This window comes from Gopherus flavomarginatus, chromosome 22 (genome assembly GCF_025201925.1).
Source record: "Gopherus flavomarginatus isolate rGopFla2 chromosome 22, rGopFla2.mat.asm, whole genome shotgun sequence".
NCBI classification, from domain to species: Eukaryota; Metazoa; Chordata; order Testudines; family Testudinidae; genus Gopherus; species Gopherus flavomarginatus.
In genome coordinates, this window is record NC_066638.1 from 7,620,439 (window position 1) to 7,641,263 (window position 20,825).

Genomic DNA, 20,825 nt, shown 5'->3' on the forward strand with positions numbered 1-20,825 from the left:
AGAGTTGAGCAGGGTCAGAACGCAAAGCAGACTGATAACTTTTATGGGCATGTGAGGTATTCGGCCTCAGGTTTTCGGCCATAATTATTTCTTACTCCTGTGTGACCATCAGCTCGAGCCCTGACCTCACTCCAGCACTGAGAAACAAAATGAGTGAATACAAGTCCTAAGCAGAAGGTGAATGAACTGTCCTTGTCTGTGTGTGGCCACCTCCTCTCCCTATTTCCTAAGACCCTACAAAGTGAGGTGCCAACATTCAGAAGCTAGGATAAAAAGGGGCCCCTTGCCAAAGTCTCCCACATAGTTCCTGTTTTTTCGGCTCATTTCGGATGTCTCGGGGGACGCTAGGTGGTGCTGCTGCACTGCAGTGGGGCTGAAGGACAGGGGCTGGATTTCCAAGGGAGTGTACTGCAGTTCTGAGGCAGACGGATGGGAGTGCAGGAGCCATCCGGCGGCACTGTCCTGGAGCTGATTCGGGCTTGCTCCCTCCTCAGTCAAGATGTGACAACCTACCAGCCGTGGGGATTTGCTGAGGATAGCTGGTCTGGCCCAGGCAGATTAAGCGCTTACAGCTGGGCCAGCTCCCTGGGTTTACATGCTCCCTGTTGTACATTGCCTCTCTGCCTGGAATAAGGAGATTTCTTCTAGGGATGTAGCTCTGTTGCTAACCCCTTAATCTCGTTCATGCCCTCCATATTTGAAAGTCCATAGCCCACTGCTGCAAAGAAACGGCTGAGGGGCAGTGCAGCGTCCTGTGCTTCAAGCTGCTGGTGCGATTCCTGCACTGCAGGCCTAGCGACCATGACTCATCTCTCTGTTTGCTGGGGGGGCTGGTGCAAACCCTGCGCGGTAGAGGTGGGCCCGTAGTTTGTTTTGCCTTTTCTCTTGACACCAACAAGCCCCTTGCTGGTTGAGAGGGGGCTTGGAAGGAAACAAATGAAACCTCAGCTCAGGGGCAGTGCGAGGGAGCAGCCCTAGGAGCTGGTGTCTCTGGGTTTGGGAAGCTGCAGTTAGCCACTCTGCTGTTTGCTGCTCTGCCGTTGGGGTCTGTTTGGTGGGCAGAGGGCAGGGTGGCTGCTGCAGGTGTTTAGTGCGTGATGTGCATTTTGCTACAAGGAGGGGAACGGTCAGAGCTCCCTATTCCAACCCAGCTAAATCCCCACTCTCTAGGGAGGGGTGGAGCAGGCAGAGTGCCGGGTTTTAGTCACAAAGTGTGTGTGTGTGTGTTGTGGAGACGCTCTGATCCCCATCGTGTGACTCTGCGTAGGGTGGAAGGGTGCTGGTGTGACGTCCCCGTGGTAGCTCTGGGCAGAGGAGCTTGAGTTCACCTTGGGGATGCAGGAAGAAGGTAGGATGGGCACTAAGTGCACTCTCTGTTCCGCCATCGGAAATCACACTAGGGTGTGTGCTGCTGACCTAACGTTCCAGCACCCAGCGACTCCCCTTCTCTAACGGTGCCCAAGCTGCTCAGGATTCCTCGGCCGTCCTGTGCGGCAAGAAGGACGGTTAACCCTTTGGGGAGGTTCCACTCCCGCCGTATGCTCCTCCGCTGTGATTGGAGGAAAAGCAGCCTGCCTATAGCCAGAGTCGAGCAGGCGAAGGCTGTTTATTTGACAACCATCAGGAATACAGACTCAGAGTAAACATCAGGCAGTGTGAGCAGATCCTCTGAAATGCCTTGACCGTAGCTCGGAAGAATCTGTTTCTGTGTAGGGGCAGGAATTTGTGGGTTTCCCAGACAGCGTTGGCCATGGGATTTCCCGTTGGTCTGCAGGCTGTGTCTCCCCGTCTCCTCCGTGCTTCCCCCTACTTCTCCCCACCCTTTTCTTTATGCTACCTTTGCTCAATCTTCCTTTTTCTGACTTCCCACCCTCCTTTCTTCCCCCTCCCCATCCTCCTCCAGCCTCTCCCTCCCTCCCTCTCCCCCGATTTCTGTCTGGTTCTTGCTTTCTGTTTGTGTTACCGAGGGCAGTGCTCCAATTACCTCATATTTGGAGAAAGAAAGCTGCAGCCAATCCGGTCTCTGTCTGCTTTTAGGTCAAGTGATTTCTGAACTGCAGTGAGATGCTTTGAATTTGTCTTCTTGCAGCTTCTAGTCTGTAAGATGGCTGTCTGGAACAGCAGCAGCTGGGAGCGACTCCGTGTGTGTGAGTGAGGGTGAGAGAGAGAATATGAGGGATTGCCCGCAGTGCTGCGTGTTTTAAAATGTGCATCTAAGCTGATGACGCTAAGGTCAGGATTTATCCAGGAGCCTGGGACCAGCTTAGCTGCATTATTACTGGCATTTTCTGCTCGGAGGAGATGGGGAATTCTCTGGGCTGCGTTAAGGAACCGAAAGATCAGGCTGCTGGCCCAGGAAAGGCTCCTCTGTCTCCCCCAAAAAGGGTTCGTTTTAAACGGAAGCGGAGGGGGAAGAAGAAGAGAATGGTGCCAGAGGCAAATCCCAAGGAGCAGCCCTTGCCTGGCGGGGAGATTGCTGAAGATGATGAGGCACTGGAGAAGTTCAAAGTACAGCCTCAGCAGGAGGGAGGAGATGAAATTGCCAAGACCCTGCACCAAGGCACTTCACAGCCCCCGGATCCTAATCCCAGCTCAACTCCAGAGGCACTGCCTCAGGGTCTCCTTGTACAGGTGAAAGAGAGATTTCAAGGGGAAGTCCAGAAGGCTCAGCTGGTGGTTGAGCACTGGCCCTCAGGGTCTGGGAGTAGGAGGGGTTCCCCTGAGGAGGGCACCACAGTCATTGCCCGCCTGCTAGACAACCCTGCGGAGAAGAACTGTGAGAAGGCTGTGAGCAGGCTGGTTGAGTTTCAAAGGACAGGACCCGGCAGCAGCAGAGCTGTGCTGTTGCCTTTACAAAGGGAGACTGCAGTCAAAGACAACAAGAGGAGGGATGAAGACCAGCTTGTGTCCAGGTGTAACGTGGTGTCTAGAGAGGAGCCAGCAGGCGGACGAGGGCCAGAGAAGCCTGCAACTTTGGTGGAGGCTGGCAGGTCTCCGGAGGCCTGGGATACAGAAGAAGGGAATGAAAGTATTTCAAGTGCCATGTGGACAGGTTCATGGTTCGTAGAGCCAGTCACCATCTCAGAATTGTCCACGCCATCGCCCATGGTGGACCAGGTGGAAAACCAAGGCTTTGAGAAGTCCCAAAGCCTGTCATTGTCACGAGAGAAACCTGCCCTCAAGGGGGGAGAGGGCTCCTGGACGCAGCCTGTAACTAAACTACCTGCCTCTCAGAGTGACTCTTCGTTCAGCGGGCTGACCACCAGCACTGCCCAGCGCTCCTCAGGATATGGGAGTGACTCGTCCCATCAGCCCACCAGGGATAACGTACCCACTCAGATCTCGGGGTCGATCTTGGAAGATGGCTGCACACCCCCTGCACAAGAGGACAGCCAGATTCAGAGGGGCAGGACGGAGAAGGCCATGAAGACTTCTGGAGGAAAGGTCAGTGCTTGTATTCATTTCTTTCAGAGATGAGGGAGGATGCTCTCCTGAATATCAGTGAGCCAGCCCAGCCCTCCATTTCCCAGTTGACTCCAATCTGCTTAGCCCTGTGTCTAGTGCTGTGAATTACAGTCACACATGGAGAAGTGGTGGGTTAAATCCTATTCAGGATGCTGAAGAAGCATCTGTCTCCACCCTGAGGAGCTGCATGGCTCTGGTAGCCCACAGGTGTGATTTGCATGGAGATCTGTTAGGAATGTCAGATTAGGAGAGCAGGGAGTGCATGGGCTTTGTAGACTGACTCTGTTTGTACTTTGCTGCCTCTACCCTGTAATCTGCCTAGAGTGTGTGCAGGTTGAGAGCGGGAACAGCGCTCGAAGTAGAAGCAGGAGGATGTGGGAAGGCAATTACTTGTGTTCTAGGTGTAATTGCCTGTGTGTCACTCGAGATGCACTGACTGTAGTTAGCTCCTTCAACCACTTTCAAGGGGTTGCTCACAGCACATTCCCTCCCTTCTGACACTTGTGTGGCGTGCACGCTCCCCCCTTTGTCTGCATGCATTTAACATTTCGGTGAAACGTTGGCACTAATTAAAAGTGGGGGAAGGGGCAGTATTGCAAAGTGTGTTGGTTAGGAAGGAGGCTTGTTAGAATGGTCCTGAAAATGGTTGGGTGCCTTGCTGCCAGACAGGGCCAGGCAGCAACATTTAGTAGTGATGTCCTTGGCTGTAGTAGCATTTTCTAGCATTTATTAGTGGAGGGGAAAGAGTTAAAACTGGCATACTGATAACTTACCAAGTACTTTTGTTGGCTGCTGTCAGTCTGTGGGGTGGAAAGGGGGCAGAGACCGGAAGAGCCTAGAGTGTATAGGGAACACAATTGAAATGGTGGGAGACACCCCCTGATTCAACCTCAAACCTGTAGCATGGCAGGGCAGAGAGCAATTCAAACAGAGAAGCATGATTGGGTTGTTAATCAGCGGAGAGAGGGAAGGAGTTGGTGTTACAGGTATCCTGTGTAGTTCCTGGCAACCCAGTGTGATTCCAGAAAGGAAAAACGGCCTCGTTTCTCTGGGGTGAAGGGGAACTCAGCCAGTCCGAGTCCATCTCCTCTCAGGCAATAGAATCCTGCCCTGGAGCAGCAATGCCGTTCGTGGAAATGGAGCGGTTGAAAGGAGTGCTGTGCCTCGGATAGTCAAAGGGGTTGGGTGGGCATTGGCTAGTGGGATGTATTTTAGCCTGGGAAGGGCTAGATGAGTGTACGCTGGGTTTTTGGCTCAAGGCCGTGGTGATATAGGACGGGTTGCTGGAAGAGATTGGTTATTGCATGTTATGCTTTGAGGGCAGTGAAATTGTCTCCTTGTATTTTGGACTTGTGGCCAGAGGTCTCTTGTGTCTGTAGTTGAAGTTGTGGGTGGCAGAAGACGCTGCGTTTGTTTTGGGAGTTGCTACAGAGGAGAACGTCACTATTCTCTGCAACTTGGGGAGCGGAAGGGCCTCCTCTGATTTGTGATGGACTTCTCGGTCCAGACTCTCAGCGCAGTTTGGCTGCTGGGGATGGGGCTTGGCCCATGAGATGTAGAGATCAGTAGGCAAAAGGAGCTTGATGCTGAATAGTTTGGCTTGTTGGGCCAAGGCTATTACCTTGATGTACTGGAGAAGGCAGCTCTGTATTTAGACACCAAGGTCAGTGGGAACAGAGCACTACTGTCCTGATAAAAGTGGCTGATCTTTTAAAAAAAAAAAATGCAGAGGAAGTTTGTGAGCTGATGCATGAGTAAGGAAGGTTCTGTGCCTGAGCTCTAGGTTCCATATGCTCATCACCCCCTTCTCTGATTCCTTTATCCCAAGAGCAGGCTTTTAAAGGAGGGTGGTACCGCCCCTCAGTATTAGTAGTACAGTGGGGCATGTGTGGATCCTGCGGATGTATCTGCATTTTCTGTCCCTTTCTCCAGCCTGGGGAGTGGGGCAGGCAAAGGCCCAGTAATCTGGGGACAGACGACTATGTCGTTAGTTATTTAGATGGTACGTGAGGTGCATCGTGCATTTGTTATGGCCGTGGTGCCTCGCAAGCTGCTGTGTCATGTGATCCTGTCGGTCTATCAGCCCATTGCTTTAAGGAAATCCCTGTTTTGGGTCCAGAAGAGTTAAAGCCAAAACCGGCTGCGTGGCAGCAACCGCCAAAGAGCAGTTTTGTGTGTGATAAGCGTGTCAGACTCCAGAGAGGGAGGTGAGCAGTGGCATACCAATTACACTGCTGCCACTCCTCTTTGTGCTTCCGCAGAGTCTTCCTCAGACGTCTGGGGGAAGGGAGGGTCCTTTGCCTCTAGCCCTGCAGTTTCCTTTCCCTTCCCTGCAAGGGGAAGCGTCACTGGAGCTGGACACTGTGAGCAGCAGGAGCCAGGTGAAAATAAGGGCTGTCAAGCGATTAAAAAAAATTAAGCTCAATCACAGTTAAACAGTAACCGAATACCATTTAAAATACAAATACCATTTGTAAATATTTTGGGTCCGGAATGTTCAAATCTATTGATTTCAATTACAACACAGAATACAAAGTGTACAGTGCTCACTTTATATTGATTTCTGATTACAAGTATTTGCACTGTAAAAAATCAAATAAATAGTATTTTTCAATTCCCCTAATACAAGTATTGTAGTACAGTCTCTTTATCATGAAAGTTGAACTTACAAATATAGAATTATGTACAACCCACCCCCCCCCCGCGTTCAGAAACAAACCAGTGTAAAACTTTAGCGCCTACAAGTCCAATCAGTCCTACTTCTTGTTCAGCCAATCGTTGAAACAAACAAGTTTGTTTTACATTTCCAGAAGATAATGCTGCCAGCTTTTAGTTTACAAAAGCACCTGAAAGTGAGAACAGGCACTGTTGTAGGTGTTGCAAGATAGTTACATGCCACATGTGCTAAAGATTCGTATGTCCCTGGATGCTTCAGCCACCATTCCAGAGGACGTGTCCATTCTGATGACGGGTTCTGCTAGATAACGATCCAAAGCAGTGCAGACTAATGCATGTTCATTTTACTTCTCTGAGTCAGATGCAGAGCTGGCCCCAGCTATTCTGTACAGCCTTCCCGCAGGGGTGTGTGTGGGGCCCCAGGCCTCCATGTGGTGGGGTGTGGGGCTGGCTTGGGGGATAGGGGAGAACATCCCGCAGCACTCACTGGTGGTGCAGCTGAGGCTGGGCTGCTGCACTTCCCGCCACTGGTGAGTGCAGGCTCAGTCCTGCTGCAGTTCTTGGGTGGGGCTGGAGCGGGAAGAGGCAGGGTGGGGAGGACCAGGGCTGAGGGCTTGGGGAAGGGGTGGACTGGGGTAGGGCGGGACTGGGGCAGAGCAGGGGCTGGAGCAGCACACGCTGCATAGAGCACCACACAGCTGCGTACTTTGCATATGGGTAAGGATGGCCCTGGTCAGATGCCACCAGCGGAAGGTTGATTTTTCTTTTTTGGCAGTTTGAGTTCCGTAGTTTCCGCATCAGAGTGTTGCTCTTTTAAGACTTCTGAAAACATGCTCCACACCTCATCCCTCTCAGATTTTGGAAGGCACTTCAGATTCTTAAATCTTGGGGCAAGCGCTGTAGCTATCTTTAGAAATTTCACATTGGTACCTTATTTGCATTTTGTCAAATTTGCACTGAAAGTGTTCTTAAAATGAACAACGTGCTGGGTCATTGTCTGTGGAGTGAACACAATCCCTGGCTCACAATGAGACACAATCTGGCCATACATTTAATACCATATAGTTTTCCAAAGATATGGTGCAAAGCTGCCCTGTCTGCCACGCTAGGCACAGTGCAGACATATAGTCTGTGACAGTCCCTGGTTTACAGCTTAAGGGTGACTGGACAAATAAGTGAGTGAGGGATGGGAGGAGAGCAGGCAGGGTAAACAAGGGGTCGAAGGTCAGCTATAGGTGCTGTGTGTTCAAGGTGTGATAACGAGAAACCCTGACCCCTGGCAATGTCTAGTCAGTAACATTTCAGTTTAGTATCCTCCATTCCGGGGGACTCTGGATTGAGCTCTGTGTCTTGGATTTATTTAGAACGAAGACATTCATTGTTAGGCAAAAGCAGGGGCTTTGCTGTTGCAGCTTAGGTGACTCTTACGCTGAGCCGAGCCTGGGAGTCTTCAGCAGCACAGAGGGAGCGCAGCTAGGTTGTAAGAACAGGCCAATTTCTGCAGTCTCCTGGCAGTAGATGGGTCCAGTCCATGCACCAGTACTTTACCCCAGAGTGCTCAGCCAGACCCGATTTCTCTGAATTCAGCATGGGAGGAAAAGCTGTTCTGATAAGCCGTCTGGAGTCATCATAGGAGGCAGAGATGCTCTGATTGGCAGAGTCTGTTGGAAGATGTTATCTGCAATGCTGACTCTAGCTGGGCTTGGTATACAGCCACCTAGCCAAGCAGGACTTTGTTCTGGTAGGAAAATCTTTCTAAGACCAGGGTTTAGAGGCTTCTCCCATCTCCACCTGCTGCTAATGCCCTGGAATTCATTTGTTTTTCTGGAGTATTGCTACTTGTTCTCCATACGCCTACCTCAGAAAGATACATTCAAAGGGCACAATGTAAATCACCAAGACGTGCTAACAGTATGTGGTGTCTGGCTCTTAAACACAGGAGTAAATGAAGGGCATTTTTCTCTCTGTCTTCCAGCACCTTCACCCCATTGCCCTGTCTGTCCGTCTCAGGTATTTCCAAAGCGCTCACCACTGTGGTTATCTGGGGGTGCTCTCTGGGAGAAGTGCAGAAAAGATGACTTGTAGGTAGGCTGTATTGACTGGCTGGATGAATTAAAGGGAAAAATTACAATTTCCAGCTGAAAATGTCGCACTTACCATTGTTGCAGGTAACCTCTAAAAATCACAATAACTGAAAGAGCTTAAAGAAAAAATATCTTTTTGCCTTCTTTCATGTTGTTAGCTTTGTGCATTTGACAGCGCTTTGTGCATTGTCAGTTTCACTGTTGTTGGTGTTTACCCTTAACCCTTCCCCCCAGAAGCTGCAAAGCTGAAACTGCAGAAGCAGCAGCCAGGGGTGTGTACAGAGAAAGGGGGTGAGAAAGGAGGGCTGGGCCTTAGCTAGTGTAATTGATGGGGCTGCCCAGAAGACCCAAGTAAAGCTCACCAGGGGAGCAAAAAAACCTTTAACTTTTTTAAAATTAAAAAAAAAAAGACATGAAAGCATTTCAGGAGAGACTATTTAAAGGGGAAGGGGTGGGGTGGTGATAAAAATTGGAATGCTTCATAGTCATACATTCTAGTGCCAGAAGGGACCGCTGTGATTAGCTGATTAGCCATAGAACTGCCCCGAAATAATGTGTAGAGCAGATCTTTTAGAGAAACATCCAATCTTGATTCAAAACGTGTCAGTCATGGAGAATCCACCGTGATCCTTGGTCAGTTGTTCCAATGGTTAAGTATCCTCGCTGTCAAAAATGTGCACATTATTGCCAGTCTGAATTTGTTTAGCTTCAACTTTCAGCCATTGGATCGTGTTAGACGTTTCTCTGCTAGACTGAAGAGCCCGTTATTAAATAGTTGTTTCTCGTGTAGGTACTTATGGAATATAATCATGTGATCCCTTAACCTTCTCTTTGTGAGACTCAAAGCGCTCCATCTGTTTAGTTTATCACTGTAAGGCAGGTTTTCTAATCCTTCAATCGTTCTTGTGGCTCTTCTCTGAACCCTCTCCAATTTGTCAACCTCCTTCTTGGATTGTGGGCACTAGAACTGGACAGAGTATTCCAGCAGCAGTTGCACCAGTACCAAATACAGAGGTAAAATAACCTCTCTACTCCTACTCGAGATTCCCCTGGTTATGCATCCCAGGATGCAATATTAGTCCATTTCAAAGCTCCCAGGCTATAGCATCCCTTTAATCAAACTTCCTTTGCTCTGAAAAGCCTTATGTGCAGTTACTTTGAATTTGCCCTGCCCTCAGCTTTCAGTTCATTTGAGTCTGCACCGATCCTAGCAATTGTGGTAGTAAAAATAGAGAAGCTGTACTCACGTGACCTGTCTTTAGGTATAACACGGAGTCCTTGTGGCACCTTAGAAACGAACACATTTATTTGGGCATAAGCTTTTGTGGGATGAAACCCACTTCATCAGATGCACTTGACCCTCCACTTGGTAAGGCGACTCCCATCTTTTCGTGTGTGTGTGTGTGTGTGTGCGCACGCCTGCTACTGTATTTTCCACTCTGATGAAGTGGGTTATAGCCCACGAAACCTTATGCCCAAATAAATTTGTTAGCCTCTAAGGTGCCACAAGGGCTCCACGTTGCTTTTGCAGATACAGATTAACACAGCTACCACTCTGAAACCTGTCTTTAGATATGGATCCCTGGCTTGGACTTTTCATATGAGACTGGCTCCTGAGACCCCACGTACAATGTGTAATATATAGAAATAAAATCTGCGTAACTTGCCCAACAGGGTTCTTCCTGCTTCCAAAGTGCCGTGTAACCCGTGATACCATGTCTTTACAGATCTCCGATATCTACATCAGTGGGGAGTCAGGGGACATGTCCGCTAAGGAGAAGCTGCTTTTGTGGACGCAGAAGGTGACTGCAGGTTACGTGGGAGTGAAGTGCACCAACTTCTCTTCTTGCTGGAGCGACGGGAAGATGTTCAATGCTCTCATTCACAGATACAGGTGTGCAAAGAGGAGTCTGGCTTGGCTACAAGGGAGGTTAAGGCTCCTTGTTCTCTCTTTGCATTTAACAGTCTGCACATTGAAATCCTAGTTCTGCCCAACACAGAATAATGGAGGAAGGGCACTCTGCTCTCGGCCGCATGCAGCAGAAAAGGCTGAGCACATGCACAGTTGCAAGGCGTGTTGGCCTTTTAGCAAGGGGGGAGAAAGCTTTAAAACCAGATTATGGAGGTGCTGCTGTGCTGTTAATGTCATGAGTTCCCACTCTGCTCTCAGTGACTAATAATACTTAGCACTTCAGTGCCACCTTCCATCTGAGCATCTCCAGGCTTTCTTGAAGCAGCAATTAAGCCTCTGACAAAACTCCTTGTGAGCAGCTAGGCAAGTGGTATTATCTCTCTCTCCACGCTGCACATTGAGTTGGTGCAGAGCTGGGATTAGAACTCAGCAGGGCTGACTCCTGGCTTTGACCACTAGACCACGCTGTTGAGGGTGAAGGAAATGAGCTAAAATTGTCAGTAAGGTCAACGCATCATAAAATGTCTCCAGACAACATCTGTCACCTGGGTACCCTTTGTCAGACAGTGACTGAATGACCATGGGCAACCTCCAAAATGGAAAGGAGCGGGGTCATGAGCACTCTGCAGAAGGAATTGGAAATCTCATGCCAAAATGCCTCCCCTTGAAGATGGAAAAGTAGGGGGTGGGGGTAACTGTTTGTGGGGTTAGGAGTCCTAAGCAGTGTATACCCCCAGCACTGAGCTGCGTGTAGCAGATTTAAAGAGCTAGCCAGGAAGTCTCTGCTTTTCTTGCCTTGAATGTGAAGATCTTCTGGTCCTAATCCTCATTTGCGCTTTATGTCCTGTTGCAGAATTGCGTACCCAGTTGCCTTAACAGTGCTTGCTCCTGGCATCTCGGGGGAATCACTTGGACCCCCTTTGTAGTATTAGGAGCCTCCCTCCTCGTCCTTGGTCTCCATGTACCCATGTATCATGTATGGTTAGCGGTGTCTGGCTGTGAACACCCAGTGCGGTACCAGAAGCAGAGTGTCACCTTGGCTAGGTGTGAAGGTGGCTGTCTCTGAGCTTTTGGATGTGTCTTATAGGCCGGATATGGTGGACATGGAGCGGGTGCAGATACAGAGTAACCGGGAGAATCTGGAACAGGCCTTTGAGGTTGCAGAGAGGCTTGGAGTCACCCGGTTGCTGGATGCCGAAGGTGAGAGACGATGGTGATTGACCCAGCTGGGTAGAAGATTACCTCTCCCCCCTCACCCCTCTGACTTGCGTTTTTGTCCCCTTGCCCCAGATGTGGATGTTCCATCTCCAGATGAGAAGTCTGTGATAACTTACGTGTCTTCAATCTACGATGCCTTTCCCAAGGTCCCCGAGGGAGGAGACGGGATCAGCGCGATAGTAAGAACTGCTGCTTTTTACACCTTCTGACCCTAATTCTATGGAAGGCTGGTCTGTAAGCACCTTGTGTCATGACTGAGGGTGGTGTGAGTTGCCTGCCTTATCTCCAGGAGAAAAGTCTGGAGGCTTCCATCTCCAGCTACAACAGATGGTATCCTCCCCCTCACCCCCTCCCCCCAAAAAAGGGGGTGGGGGCAGCGGAGGTTTGTGCTGCTTAGCAGGCATTGAGGGTCCATCCAGCACAGAGACTGGAATCAGGAGAGAGAAGTGGGGATTGGAGCTCATGTCAGCTTGCCACTGCGGAGCAGCATGGAGCAATTTACAGCTTCCCTAGCAAGGGGGGCTACCCTTTAATGCTCCTGTGCACCATCAAAGTCCCTTGGTTCTCTGTGGGTACGTGTGAGCAGCCTGAGACTGTGTACTGAATTCTCCTCTCTGGGCAGCGGTGTAACATAGCTCTGTGGTGCCCTGGAGACAGGCGCTTATAGCAAGGTCCTGCTTTCCCCTCTGTGCCGGTGAAACTGCATCACAAGAGGGGAGGCGCTTTCAGCTTGGGTTGTGCGGAAGATGTCGCCACTCTGAGTCGCAGTGATGCACGTTCTGTTTGTTCCCTCCCCTGCTTTGGCTGGCAACGTGTTGGGGCCCAGCTGCGATATTTTGCCCGTTGCTTTGTGCAGCTGCTTTCCAGTATTAGCACTTCAAATGGCTCCCTCTTTTCCTCCCAGGAGGTCGATTCAAGGTGGCTAGAGTACCAGAACCGCGTGGACTCCCTCATCCCCTGGATCAAACAGCACACGATACTGATGTCAGATACATCCTTCCCCCAGAACCCTGTTGAGCTAAAGGTAAGAGTTTCCTTGCAGTGTCTGGTACCAGTTGTTGGCTTTGGGCTTAACCGGTGGTAGAACAAGATGGTGCCGAGGGCTGTGTGCTGATACAGCTGTCTCCCATTGCAGGCACTTTATAATCAGTACATACACTTCAAAGAAACAGAAATCCCAACAAAAGAACAAGAAAAAGGCAGGATAGAGGAGCTGTATAAACTACTAGAGGTAAGAGACTTCTCAGCTGCATGACTGGTCACTGGGAACATTTTGTTTCTCAAGATTTACTGTACGTTCAATTTGGATTTGTTTTGAAACGGAGAAACAAAAATAACCCTGAGGGTATATTATAAAGCAAGCAGCATTGCTGAGGCAACCTACTGAGGTATAGGTTCTTCTGCTGCTCCAATCACTGTGGTATCCAAGCACCTTCTAGCAGTGTGTTAGCCCCTTGACTGCGTGGTTTAGAGAGGTTGGTCTGAGGACAGAGGCAGCCGCTCTCAAGAGGGTGTAGAGGAAACTTCGTTCAGGTTAGGGGTATGCAGAGCTATAGCCAAGAAAACTGGTTCCCTCCTCTCCCAATAGATGTTAGTGGAATAAGTCACTCAGATGCTGTCAACCGTGTAATAGAGCAGGGTAAGAGAAGCTGTTCTGCTACTGTGTTTCCAGGTATGGATTGAATTCGGCCGCATCAAGCTGCCCCAAGGTTACCACCCCAATGACGTGGAGGAGGAATGGGGCAAGCTGATCATAGAGATGCTGGAGCGTGAGAAGTCGTTGCGGCCAGCAGTGGAGAGGTTGGTACTGAACTGTGGGAATGTAGAGCTTACTGGATCCCTGTTGAGAATTCTCTCTTCTGCCACCACTATGGTGACTGAAGGTGTCCCGGAGAGGCTCGTGTCTCTGATTTTATTTCTTTTGTCACAGGCTGGAATTGCTGCTACAAATCGCTAACAAAATTCAGAATGGTGCTCTGAACTGTGAAGAAAAACTCACTCTGGCAAGGAACACACTGCAGGCTGTGAGTGTTGGTGTTAGTCTCCCATGTCTCATGTCTATTGTCCTCTTTCCTTCCCTCAAACCCGCCTCTATAGCCTGGCATAGCTGCCTTTCTGCTTAGACCTCAGCACCTCACTCTTGGGATGTTGAGCTTATTCTGAATAGGGCGTGGGGTTCATGGTGGAACAGGAGCTCCCAGTGCTGTAGTTAAGAATGTGAACGTGGTCATTGGATGTATTAGTAGGGGAACATCAAGGAGACGCGTGGAGGTGGTGTTACTTTTGTGTATGGCATCGGTGAGACCCTTACTGGCCATTGTGTCCAATCCGGTGTCCATGCTTCCAAAGGGATGCTGAAAAATTGGAAAGGGTTCGGCATAGAGCTACGAGAAGGATTCAGTCTGGAAAACCTGCCTTATAATGAGTCTTAAGAGGCTCAATCTATTCCGTTGAGCCAAGAGACGGTTCTGAGGTGACTTGATATGGTATGTCTGCAGTGGAATCAGAAGTGTGAGATATCCAAGTTGGCTTTGGTCTAGCTAGCTGGAATAACAATAGCAGTTATGCTGTGGCAGCACAGGTTAGCTGCTGGAGTACGCATGTATGGGCCTGGATTGGTTGAATAGCCTGTTCTGCTGTGGTCTCACTGCTGTTGTCGTTTGAGCTGGTTCAGACCTAGCTCGGGTTTGTCTCTGCATGCTGCAGTCACAATCCAATTGCACTGTAGACCTACCTAAAGTGTATAGGTACCTATGCGGGAAATGATTTCTGATCATTGATGGCCCTTTAAGTTAGCAGGGAAGGATGTAACCAGAGCCAGTGGTTGAAGCTGGACATATTCAGATTGGAAGCAAAGTGCACGTTTTAAAGTGAGGGTAACTAAATATTTGAATAACTTGCCTAGGGCTGGGTGGATTCTCCATCACTTGGAGTCTTTATAGCGGGACTGGATGTCTTCCTAAAAGACATTGCACGGGCTCAAACAGAAGTTATGGGCTTGATGCACAAGCCAGTAGGTGAGGTTCTTTGGCTTGTGTTACGCGGGAGGTCAGGCTAGATGATCATAAATGGTCCCTTCTGGCTGTAACATCTATGAATCCTTAACGGCTGAACCAGAACACACCCTTCTTGCCTTTCATGTCCCTTACAGTACAGTGGGGATGACACATCCCCCTGGTAACTCTGACCTCTCACTGCAGGATGCTGCTCACCTGGAGTCTGGCCAGCCAGTGCAGTACGAATCCGATGTGGTCATGTACCTGCAGGAGTGCGAGGGCCTCATCCGGCAGCTGCAGGTGGATGTGCAGATCCTCCGAGATGAGAATTACTACCAGCTGGAAGAGCTGGTCTTCAGGTGAGGGGCTGTGTGTATGAGAAAGCGTCTCTGACTGGGGGATATGGACTGAGGCACATGAATATGCTGCATTAAGTAGCAAGGTATGTGAGTCCTGGTGGTAATGGCTCTGCCCTAGCTGAGTGTGTCCTGCTCTCCATGTGCTTCCTGTGAGGTTGGATTCCTTCAGTTTGGGTTATAGAAGAAGATAGACAAACCCCTGATAAGCAGGATCGTTGTGGAACAGGTGTCGTTCCATATATCTGCTGGAGTCCAGACATCAGTAACTAGGCTTCTGTCTTCCCTCCCCCTCTCTTCTCCAGGATCGTCCGGCTGCAAGATGAGTTGGTCACGCTGAGGCTGGAATGCACTAACCTGTACCGGAAGGGTCACTTCTCTACTTTGGAGCTGGTACAGCCGTCCACCCTGACCACTACACACTTGAAGGCAGAGCCCTTGACAAAGGGCACGCATATCTCCTCTGCCTCCTGGTTCCGGAAGCCCATGACCCGGGCGGAACTGGTGGCCATCTCCTCTTCTGAAGATGAAGGCAACCTCCGATTTGTGTATGAGCTGCTGTCTTGGGTGGAAGAGATGCAGGTGGGTGCATGCCATGGGCTTTAACCAGCTTTAACCAGGCTGACTCAGCTGCATGTATTGGCACTAAAAAAAAGTCAGAAAACTGAAAGATGGGGCGGGAGGGGTTTCTGTCTTTTTCTTTAAATCACAAACATTGTGAGGGTGCAACTGGTCCCTGGTGCTCAAGGAATGCCATTGGTTACCAGATACTCTTGTTTCTGAGAAGTCCCTCTTGTCCTGAGCTGGGTTTGGTTTCCCATACAGTGCTCCTGCTGTTTGCAGGGAATAGTGGAAGGGTGTCTCCAAAGCAGAGCTCCAGACTAATTCAGCCTGACAAGCTCCTCCTGTTTGACATGAGCATAGGGCTCAAGCCAGCTGCCCCTGAAGTCCATGTGAGTTTGAACATTGACCTGAGCACTGTTAGGGTCAGGCTCTTAAGGATCACACTGCACCGGGGCTGCTCTTTGCATCTCTTGCTTCAGTAGTGAGCTAGAAGGTGCCGTCACCTCCAGGACCCTGTGCTTTTGAGCATGCTCTTTTGGATGGCAAACATTGACTGTGCCTATTGGTGGCTGTTTCAGATGAAGCTGGAGCGGGCGGAGTGGGGCAATGATTTGCCGAGTGTGGAATCTCAGCTGGAGACGCAGCGGCACGTCCACTCCAGCGTGGAGGATCTGGGCGCCAGCGTGAAGGAGGCCAGGATGTATGAGGTGAGGGGGGCACAGACTTGATAGAGGACCTGAGGGCACTAGAGTTTGCCAAGGCTCGGCAGGGTGATGAGGAGGAGCAGGACATCAGATCCTGTGAGTGTTTGGTGGCTTTGGAGGGTGAATATACTGGAGGTGCTGCAGTGAGGCACCTTTGAAGGTATATGGTGCAGCCGGCTCTCCCAGCACTCTGAACTATCAAGACTCATTAAAAGTAGGAGTAGGGAGGTTATGTTACCTTTGTATTTGGCGCTGATGTGACTGCTGCTGGAATAGCGTGTCCAGCTCTGATGCCAACAAGTCAAGGGGTGTTGATAAATTCGAGAAGGTTCAGAGAGGAGCCCCGAGAATGATTAAAGGATTAGAAAACTTGCCTTCTAGTGATAGGCTCAAAGAGCTCAAGCTATTAAGCTTAGTAAAGAGGGGTCACTTGACTAGAGTCCATAACTATCTACATGGGGAGCAAATATTTAATAATGGGCTTTTCAGTGGAGCTGAGAAAAGACTAACACGATCCAATGCCTGGAAACTGAAGCTAGACAGTGTCGTTTTACCAGTGTGAGTAATTAACATTGGAATAATTTACCAAGGGTCGCAGTGAATTCCACATCTCTGACAATTGTTAAATCAAGGCTGGATGTGTCTCTAAAAGCTCTGCTCTAGGAATTCCCTTGGGGAAGTTCTGTGACCTGTGCTGTACAGGAGGTCAGACCAGATGACCCCAATGGTCCCCTCTGCCCTTAGAATCGGTGAATCTAAGGTGTGTCCCATTGAACCAGGATTTTAATGTATCACCATTAGCTTATTCTGCAGGCAAAGCTCAAGCCAAGAGGCTTAAGTGCTGCGGCTACTCTCCAGATTTGGTCCCCATTGATTTGTTGTCTTAAGCCCAATTTCTTGTAAATCATTCTTTCTATTTTCTCTTGGAGCCCAATTCCTTCACTGAGGGTGGAAGGTTCTTTCCCCCACTGTCTGATTTCCCTCCCTCCCTCCCTCCCCCTGATCAAGAAAAGAGACCACTTGCCACAGCTAGCATTCCTATTTCTGGTTCTTACTGCTCATGGAAAACTCAGAGGCAGTGACTGGTGTGGGGTGCGCTGCTCCGAAATTGAAGCTCTATATGCTGGCAACGTGAACTATTTTTCCTTCTTAGGGTAAAATGTCTCAGAATTTCCGCACTAGCTACACAGAAACGCTCGGCAAGCTGGAGACACAGTACTGCAAGCTGATGGTGAGTAGGCATTACCCATGGCCTCAGCATGCTCTGCTGCCTGAGAGTCCTGCCCCTCCACCCAGCACCATATTCCCCGGGCACAGGCTGCAGAATACAGGGTCCATATCTGCTGGTGGTGAGGATGGGGAGAGGAACAGTAGCAATAGTTGAGAGCGGAGAGAAGAGCAGACACGTTAGTGGATTCCTCAGAATGGAAACCTGTTTATGGCAAACCCCAGGTTATTTTGGCAAGGTTGGCCTGTGTGCTATGAAAGCCATGGCTTTACCCAGCCGGTAACCCTGAGGGTACAAGGCAAAGGGTCTGAATTTCCTAAGCCATTCTCATTATTCTTATCTGCTTGACTTACATACCATGAGAAAGTTTCCCAGTTTGGAGCAACTCATCACAGCTGGAGTCATCCTCCCAGGGGGCGGGTGGTTTTCACTTACACACTTCTCAGACATCTTCGTAGTACTGTAACTATACGTCCTCAGTCCCCTTCAGGGGCACTGGAAGAGAGAAGGGTCTGGGAACCATCCATTTATGGCTCACAAGAGGGGTGGTTATTTCACTGTATGCAGGAAACATCGAGCTTCCGACTGCGGCATCTCCAGAGCCTGTACGGGTTTGTGTCCCGAGCCACTGCTGAGCTAATCTGGCTGAATGAAAAGGAGGAAGAGGAGCTGGCGTATGACTGGAGTGACAACAACCCCAATATTGCAGCCAAAAGGAATTACTTCTCAGTACGTATAGTGCAGGCACAGGGCACCCGTCTGAACAGGGCTGCCTAGTTACAAGCTCCATTGATTATACTGGTATTGCTTTTAAATTGCTGTGAAACCTCCAGCTGGCTTAAAAGCTCTCAAATTAAGGCTTCCCAGGATTCTGAGCTCCTACAGCTCAGCCTGCCGCGCTTGCCGCAGTCATGATCACCACTGGTGAACTGTGGCTTGAGTAGAATGCAAAGGGAAAAGCTAAATCTGTTTAGCAGGTTTTCCAGTTTTGTGAGCATGTAATAAATATACTGTGGGGCAGGGTTAAAGCTGGAGCTGAACACTTGGCTGAGAATTCCCTCAGTTCCTAGCATCTAGGCTTTGAATGATAACCTTCTGAATAATCAGAATAATCTGACATGCATCTGACGACGTGGGTATTCACCCACGAAAGCTCATGCTCCAAAACGTCTGTTAGTCTATAAGGTGCCACAGGATTCTTTGCTGCTTGTGAATAATGTTTTATTTATATCTGTAGCCATTCAAAATTAAGGAAATTCCAAGGCAGAAATTCTCAGTTAAGGTTAAGGAGACCGCCCTTCAAGACAATAGTGATAAGGTGTTCTCATTCAAAACCTACTTGTGGAACTGAAGAAATGCTCAGTGCCGTTTCCAACACCTGCTTTAACCCTGCTCCACATCCCTGCTCCTTTTCAGCCTGGCCTGGAGACATAATGACTCAAGTACATCTGCCCCAGAAATGTACGATTGATTTTGATTTGAGTCTTTGCTTGTGTCTGCTACTCAGGAGCTGACAATGGAACTGGAAGAGAAACAGGATGTGTTCCGGTCTCTACAAGATACAGCAGAGCTGCTGTCATTGGAGAATCACCCGGCCAAACAGACTGTAGAGGTAACTAATCGGCTGAAGGGTGTATACACTGGGGGTTTTCATGCCCAGCCATATGAATTGAACTCAGTTACCCCCTTGAAGAAATATCATTGGGAGACATGCTATTGACGGCCACACATCCACCTCCACCCTAAACTGCTCTTACTAACTCCAAGTCGTTGTAAACAGCTTTCTTGAGAAGGGCCAGGGAGACACTTCTACACAGTGCCCTTCCCAAGATAATAAAGAGAAATGTTTGTGTGTACAGGCCCAGGCCCAAGGTCCTGGGGTAAGATAAGAGAGCCAGTGGCCCTGAGCTCTCTTTGAATTATTCATGGTTATGAGACTGATGGAGCAAACATGTCTGTGGAGCAAAGGGTCATCAGGGCAGGGTTTTTTTTTACTGACAAGTCCCTCCACCAATTCCAGGGGATGGAGGGAAACGACCTTGGAAGTGCCACTTGATGTGCCTCCTTTGTTTAATATATTTCTTTTGGTCTCTATTCCAGGACACTTCCCACGACATCTCATTATAGCCAAATCCTTCCTCCTTATATGCCCATTGTCAGCTAGTTGAGTGAACTGACTGAACGCTGACTCAAACCCCTTTGTTGACAGGTGCACCTTGTTCCTTTGTTGTTGTAACTCGTGGTTTTCTTTGTATATGTGTATTTTCCAGGCGTATAGCGCAGCTGTCCAGTCCCAGTGGCAGTGGATCAAACAGCTCTGCTTATGTGTAGACCAGCATGTGAAGGAGAATGCTGCTTACTTCCAGGTATAGTAGGGAGGGACAGTCCTGCATTTCTGTTCCTGACCTATGGTTCAGAGACCCACACCTGGTTGTGCACCGTGGTTATGATATAGCATCAACTGACCCACAACGTGCTTATCCTTTTGCAGGGCAGTATAGGGTTTATCCTGAACATAGCTTTAAATGAAGGGCTTCTGAGTTTTTTCTCATTTGTTTCTTTCCCTTTTGCCACGTCCCCTGTGTGCTTTATATGATGGGATGAGATTTCTTGTGATAGCCCAATCCAAGCCTTTGGTGGTGCTTTACCGCTCCAGCAGCACAAAGATGGAGAGAAATGTGGAAGAAACTTGCCCAATGAGGTTTTTGGTGGGTCCCTTGCAGTGTTGCCTGTGGCAAGGAATAGCCTGTGGTGTGTTGCATCACACAGCTTTCTGTAATGCTTTTTGGCTTTGCAGTTCTTCAGCGACGCCCGAGAGTCAGAAACGTACCTGCGGAATCTCCAGGACTCTATCAAATGGAAGTATTCTTGTGACCAGAACACCAGCCTGACCCGCCTGGAAGATCTGCTGCAGGATTCCATGGTGGGTGTTCTGAATAAGCCCCAACATCATGGGCTCTCGGTGCAATGCACAATCAATACCGTGGAGCAGCACTGCTTGCTGGCTTTTGCATCACAAGGGAAAATGGGTATATTTGTTTGTTCCTACAACAGCACAGTTAAGTTGAATGTTCTTTGCCTATCCTGTCTCAGGCCACTCCTTGCATTTTGATTGTGTGTGTCAGAGTGCAGGCTGTGTGATCTTTACTGTGTCGCTTTCTGTTGATTTAACACTGTCTACACTAATCTGATTTTAATTTAATAGCTATAATGGAAGATCAGTGACTGCAGTAAAGGACTCTTATAGAACGCAAAGCTCTCTCTCTATCCCTGCACCCTTGCTGAAGGGAAGAGGAGCCGGCTGTGCAAAAAGGCTGGCTAGAGACCTTGTGTACCACAGGAAAATGAAGTCCAGAGTTGATTCTTCACCATCACTATCTACCACACTATCTTTCTGTGCGTAGAAATACAGTGATGGGCGAGTTGTTTTGCCCGAGATGGTTACTCTGATCTGGTCAAATGCAACTGGAGGCTGCATCCAATTGGTTGTTTAGCTGGTGCAGGGAAGGATGGCGGGAAATGCCCACTCTTAATCCAGATCAAATCTGTCATTAATCTGTTATGCCAGGTCTACAAGGTGGCTAATGATAAAATCAAAGCAGCGAGCGGATGGATAATAGTG

The 20,825-nt window shown here is 49.2% G+C and overlaps 1 protein-coding gene across 19 annotated transcripts in view; it reads left to right on the forward strand.

The window, feature by feature from the left end:
* MACF1 (microtubule actin crosslinking factor 1) overlaps positions 1-20,825 on the forward strand; it is a 249,021-nt gene that overhangs the window by 99,640 nt on the left and 128,556 nt on the right. For 10 of the 19 annotated variants that reach the window (XM_050932168.1, XM_050932180.1, XM_050932181.1 and 7 more), the window contains exons 6-20: positions 9,953-10,119; positions 11,225-11,337; positions 11,428-11,534; positions 12,260-12,379; positions 12,491-12,586; positions 13,028-13,155; positions 13,286-13,379; positions 14,556-14,710; positions 15,013-15,289; positions 15,850-15,978; positions 17,129-17,206; positions 17,771-17,932; positions 18,711-18,815; positions 19,474-19,569; positions 20,001-20,126. In XM_050932168.1, the coding sequence (XP_050788125.1) occupies positions 9,953-10,119; positions 11,225-11,337; positions 11,428-11,534; positions 12,260-12,379; positions 12,491-12,586; positions 13,028-13,155; positions 13,286-13,379; positions 14,556-14,710; positions 15,013-15,289; positions 15,850-15,978; positions 17,129-17,206; positions 17,771-17,932; positions 18,711-18,815; positions 19,474-19,569; positions 20,001-20,126 (1,953 nt within the window). Of the gene's footprint in view, positions 1-2,286; positions 3,445-9,952; positions 10,120-11,224; positions 11,338-11,427; positions 11,535-12,259; positions 12,380-12,490; positions 12,587-13,027; positions 13,156-13,285; positions 13,380-14,555; positions 14,711-15,012; positions 15,290-15,849; positions 15,979-17,128; positions 17,207-17,770; positions 17,933-18,710; positions 18,816-19,473; positions 19,570-20,000; positions 20,127-20,825 lie in introns of those variants that run through there. The other 9 variants (XM_050932161.1, XM_050932165.1, XM_050932164.1 and 6 more) reach the window with 1 other exon arrangement.